Source organism: Mus pahari, chromosome 17 (genome assembly GCF_900095145.1).
Source record: "Mus pahari chromosome 17, PAHARI_EIJ_v1.1, whole genome shotgun sequence".
NCBI lineage: Eukaryota > Metazoa > Chordata > Mammalia > Rodentia > Muridae > Mus > Mus pahari.
In genome coordinates, this window is record NC_034606.1 from 2,983,660 (window position 1) to 2,989,793 (window position 6,134).

At 43.9% G+C, this 6,134-nt stretch overlaps 1 protein-coding gene across 1 annotated transcript in view; it reads right to left on the bottom strand.

Annotated features, from left to right (window-relative positions):
• Positions 1-562: 562 nt before the first annotated feature.
• The window catches only part of Rgs22 (regulator of G protein signaling 22), a 112,410-nt gene continuing 106,838 nt past the window's right edge, over positions 563-6,134 (bottom strand). The window contains exons 23-26 of the mRNA XM_029548194.1: positions 4,030-4,125; positions 1,845-1,938; positions 1,393-1,442; positions 563-714 (exon numbers count right to left, since the gene is read on the bottom strand). Of these exons, the coding sequence (XP_029404054.1) occupies positions 1,438-1,442; positions 1,845-1,938; positions 4,030-4,125 (195 nt within the window). The 3' untranslated portion in view covers positions 563-714; positions 1,393-1,437. The remainder of the gene's footprint in view (positions 715-1,392; positions 1,443-1,844; positions 1,939-4,029; positions 4,126-6,134) is intronic.

Sequence of the window (6,134 nt, forward strand, 5' to 3'; positions counted from 1 at the left end):
CTTCTTTAGAGGAGAGGGGACCTTTGAAGTATGTTGATACGGTCCCTATTTAAAGTTCCAAACTACCTGGAGAATTTGGGGTGACCGTTTTATCTTTGAAAAGACCTCTCAGGACTGTGTGGGATGATGGGACATAGCTCCTAGTCCAGGTTGTAGTCCTTGGAGCGCCTTAGTTATGTGGGTCACAAGGGCCCCCTCGCACGTGGTCTGGTTCTCCTTCCCGACATGTGGAGCCTGCGCCAGAGCTTCTCCTTGTCTAAGCACTGTTTCTTTTGGCGCTATCGGTCTGCATCAAGAGTAGTCTGTCGGAACTGAAATCACCAAGGTGTCTGGAAGGCATGCATGGAGGGGTGCAAGGCACCTGAAATGCTAGCCCTCACTGTGTGGGCCCTGTGGGTACCGCCGTGCAGAGGCCAATGCTTCCATAGCTCCAACACCGCTGGGAATGGGGGCGGAGGGCTCTTCTGTGTTTCTTGTTAGTTACACTAGGAATAGTTACACCCTAGTCATTCAGTGAATAGATCTGCTAAGCAGATACAGTGAGCCTGCAAGGGATATCCGTTAAAGATTACGCATGCTTTTCCTTACAGAGTATGACAGTCAAACGACTTTAATTCTTCTAGCCTACCATAGATGGATTCTAAAGGAACTCGGACTATTCAACACCCTGGGCATTCAGCTTCTCATGCTAGTTAACGTTGGCTTAAAGAAATCCTACAAAAGAAAAACATGCATGAAACTAAGATACATAGAAAAATAAATCCAAACGATAGTCATAAAAATTAAGAGAATATTAAAAACAAATAAACAAACACATACTGGTACTGTTCAGGGCATTATGAAGTTAACCTAAGAGGTGGGGGCCAGGAGACGGTGTCTGTCGAGGCTCACTGGGAGGAAAATAAGATAAGTAGCCTGAGAAAGTTAGGCCTGCTCCCCTATTCCTATCCTCCAAGAGTTAGAAAACTGGATTCTGAGAAACCAGGTTAAGGAGGAAGATAATGAAGGTGCCTTTGATGGCTTCCTTGAGTACTGGGCTAATTGTTGACACGCACACTACATTCTATGGTTAGACTGCTCTGGAAATGGTTTGTTACACTCTAGCAGGGAACCCAGTCAGAATCCTCCAGTTCATCAGTGTCTGTGTAGAGAGGAACCCGGGCTTGGTGTCTGGCCTTGTCACACACTCCCAGCACAGGTGAGTTTAGAAAGCCTGCAGTTCTTCCTGAGAGGAATCCCTTCTTGGGAGATGGTACCATCAATCAGAAGACAAGCTGTTGCTACCCTTTGGTTGGTGGTGAGGCATGGGTGTGTGGGGGGATGTGGCTGGGTCTGTGTAGATTTGCCTGTGGGAGGGTGTACAGTCAAAGGCAGTCTTACACCCAGACTTACCTGGTGTTTGTCAGCAGGAGGATCTGAGCGTGGGCTGGAAAGCTGCTATCCTGGAAAACAAGAGACATATTAGGCACGGATCCATATCTCTCCTCCTTGGCAGAGGAGAAGTTCTAGAGACACAGAGAGACAGAACATTCTCCTAATTGGAAAGTGAGACACGCTGGCAGCGGGGAGAGGCGGGGCCTTGGACAGGAAGGTTAGGAGAGAAGCGGAAAGACAAGAGCTGAAGGCAGGCCATCACGGGAACTGACTCTGGATGCTGTGAAGAGACACATTCTTCTTCAGAGACAGAGCGGAGCCAGTGGAAGGCTTAAGCAAGTTTGTGAAAGATGATGTACCTGCACAAGACAAAAGACAAGAGAGACAGAGAAGCGCTCGTTGCAAACACCTTCCCTTGCTGTGTGGTAGACAGCAGGAAAGCAGCTCTGCATACAAGAGGCAAAAATTACCTGTCAACATTTTTCTTTCCACTTCTTCTTGGATTTTCAGAAGAATTCGCTCTTGTTCCAAGGCTTCAATGTACTTTGAATAGCACCAGGTTGGCTAAAAAAAAATTTTCAAATTTAATTATGAAAAAATTTCTCAGATTGCCCTCAAGAAAGAAACAGAAGGTAACATAAATTTTATAATTCTTTCATTTCAACTTTTAATTCACATATAACACATTCTAAGAAAAGTACATCTTAGTCACCTATAGTGGCTGATACCTGTAATTCCAGTGTAAATGAGTCTGAGGTTAAGAGGATTAGCATAACTTTTAGGCTAACCTGGGCTACATGTAAAGCCAGGCCAGCCTGAACTATGCAATGATATTCTGTTTCAAAAACAAAGCAAATCAAAAGGGGAATATTTTTGAGATTTTTCATCATCTGTCTCAAATGATAATATAGATTTTCACAAACAATGTATACATCTTAATCTTTCTGTGTGCCACAGACCATTAACAACCTACTTCACTTTCATCAGAATATGTATTATGTAACACAGCTACTTCTTCTTGTAGGCTTGATATCACTGAGTGAGGGAGAATGTGAGGATGCTGATACTGTTGATTGGTGAGCCCATGTCACAGTGCTTACGGTACAGCAACAGTGACTCACTTACCTTTATACTGATTATGAACTTAGTGTTTATAAAGTACCAAGATTATCTGGTGTGTGGGGTGATGATTTTGAATTTAAACTGCCTACTGAATAATAATTGATAATTATTCCCTAATTTCTGGAGTGAAAACATGTGACTTTAAAAGCACCGTCTATCCGGGTATTTTTAAGGTGCTTTTGGTTCCCAGATTCTCCAGTCTCCTACAGAAATCTTAAGCTACAGACAGGACATGATTTTTTTTTCTTTTGAAATTTTTTATTAGATATTTTCTTTATTTACATTTCAAATATTATCCCCTTTCCTAGTTTCCCCTCCAAAAATCCCCTATCTCATCCCTCTCCCCCTGCTCCCCAACCCTCCCACTCCCATTCCTGGCCCAGGCATTCCCCTACACTGGGGCATAGACCTTTCACAGGACCAAGGGCCTCTCCTCCCATTGATGACCGACTAGGCCATCCTCTGCTATATAAGAAGCTAGAGCCACAAGTCCCTCCATGTGTTTTCTCTGATTGGTGGTTTAGTCCCAGGGAGCTCTGGGGGTACTGCTTAGTTCATATTGTTGTTCCTCCTATGGGGCTGTAAACCCCCTCAGCTCCTTGGGTACTTTTTCTAGCTCCTTCATTGCAGACCAGACAGGTCATGATTATTATATCACCATCACCACCACCACCACCACCACCACCACCACCACCACCACACCACCACCATCATCATCACCATCATTATTATCCTTTCTCTCTTTTAGCAGATACAAAAAGAGATTATAAACCTCTTTGCAGGCTTCAAGGTAGAACAGAGCACAGATCAAAGCCGATGTCTCCATTCCCTTGTTTATGCATACACTATGCTTCTGACAGGTCATGCTGATAATTCGCTGATGCCTATACAGGCTCTAGATACCACGTTAGATAGAGCTGTCAGTACGCGTATCTACAAAACCAGCCATTTCTCTTCTTTTGCGAGGTCTATAATCTCTCAGCTAACAACTTATTTTGCATTTCTAAGTACTGAAAAGTTTGTTTTATGAGTTAGTACTGTCCTAAGATGCAAATTTTTTCAATACAAGTCATTAAAAATGAGTATAAATGAAACCCATGATGTTTCAGAGAGATGGTGTGACAGTGCTCACTGTAAACATAGGACTGCAAGTGTCTTGTTGGCGGGCATGCACAACATAGAGTTCAGAAATAGACTGAGCACTTAGCATTCGCTGTCTTCAGGTTTACCCGGGGTGAGGTCCAGGAAAACCCTGGTGGACCACATGCCGAGTATCTACGAGGCCCTGAATTTCAATCCCAACATGCTCTGAGGGAAAGGAAACCCTCTAAACCCATAAACTATGACTTTCCTCTATCACACTGATTGGGTAATTTCATCTCCCTGAAGACTACCATCTTTGCCCATTTTCATACCTGTCTCGTCCTCTGACCAGCTGCACCATAGAGCTCCGTAAGCCCATCCCAACAACCCCTGTGGCTGTGAGCACGGTGCACCCGCTGCTCTAGAGAGGAGTGTGTCCTAGAGTCTTACCTGCCGGCCGTAGGACTGCAGGACCAGCAGGGACTCGCTACCTAAGGTCGGTTTTGGAAGAGAGGCTGTTGTACTTGCATACTGCCTGACTCCAGTCTGTGAGTAAAAAACCAAGTTATTCCAAAATGGATAATGCGAACTTAAGAGGTTAAAATATCACACAAGAACATACTTCAACCACAGCTGAAGTCTCAAGCCACTGTTGTGTTCACCTTTCATTTTGCCATGTTAATATAAAAACACTGAATGATAAACGAGATGAAAATGAGGTAGAATATAAAAATCTAAGCGTCAGAGGAGGCCAACTGATGGTCCTCATCAACATATATCCACATTTCCACAGGGAGAACGCATGGGCATAGCATTACACACAGATGGAATCGAAGTGCATGGGCTTGTTTTCATGCAGGTATAGAGGGGAAATGTTCCAGTGTGAGGAAATACAGAACTGCAGGTTGGCAGGCCCTTGTGTGGCTTAACTCCTAGGTGTTTGCCGAGCAGTGTCTCCCACAGGCGGCCCAGCAGCATGTGCTGTGTGGTGATATAAATACATCATATGTACACTGTAGAGGCTGAATAGCCTCACACAGTCAGATAGTTGCTGAATGAATGATATAGTAACCATGCCAGTACATTCAATGGATGCGTAGAGGATATGTAATACCAACTTTCATTCTTTCAAGTCGAAACTAAAGTCATTTCTAAACTTGTACACTAGAAATCAACCAGTACAAAAAAATCTGTGTTCACTTCTGTGATAAGTTCCTCATGTACAATATTTTCCTACATACATGTTACCTGAATTAGAAAGAATGAACATCTTAAACAATGTATGTTGTTGAGTGTGTGTGTGTGCACATGTGTGTGCAAGTATGTACGTTTGCACACGCATGCCAGTGTGTATTTTCATAAAAGTGTGGGTGTACCTGCGTATGGAGGCCAGAGAACAACCTTGGTCGTAGCTTGCCAATGCCTTGTTTTATGAGACAAGGTCTTCCATTCCTCCTGTCCCTGTTTCCCAGCTCTGGGATGACATGCATGTGCTCAGCTGACTTGTGGTGCTGGGGTCAAACTCACAGCAAGCAGTACCTCACTGACTTAGCTACGTTGATGTGACAGTACTTCTATGATCTGGTGTTAACTGAATGTTAAATGGACAGAGCATTCCCTAAGGTCCCCCTCCTCCTCCTGTCATGTTCTTCGTGTAATTTCTCCACCGAATTCCCATCAAGAATGGTAGCAGAGGGTACAGCTGGGCTACCCTGGCATAGAGATCACTGTTCCTGCTGAGACAGCCATCTTTATGTGTAGCTTGCTGGGCTGCCTATGTCTTCCTCTGTCCTTTACTCTGGGATGTGAGTGTTACAATTCTCTCCATTTACTGACAAAATGAGACTCGGGGGAAATGACCCTATTGCTAAGAGGACAGAGCTGGGGGGAGAGGGAGGGCATTAGCTACTCTCTGGACAACCCAAATCCAGTTCTCACCTAGGTGGGCAGCTCAGAATAGACTATAACTCCAACCGCAGGGACTCTACGCCCTTCTAGTCATCACGGGGACCTACATATATGTGACACATGTATAAACATGCATAGAAAAATTAAAAATAATAATAAAAAGTAAACAGAACCAATGGAATAGAGCTAATGATAGGGCTAGGATGAAAAGCTGGGAAGTCCCATGAGGATGTTCCTTACCTACTGTGCTGTGTGCTCCCGAACGAGCAAATACCTTATGATCACATGGTTGAATAGTCTTTCATACGCACATGCCAATTAATTATCTTACATGCTTAAGTCATATAAGATACATACTACTACCATCAGCTGATAAATGAAATTGACATTCCAGGTTGGGAGCCATGCCCATAGAGATGTCTCTCAGGAACAGAGTAGGCGCTCCTGCTCTGGCTTCTGCATGCACATGTACAGGCACCATACACATACATACACATACATACACATACATACACATACATACACACACATACACACACATACACACACATACACACACATACACATACATACACATACATACACATGCATACACATACATACACATACATAGACATACATACGCGTCTCTCTCTGTCTCTGTCTTT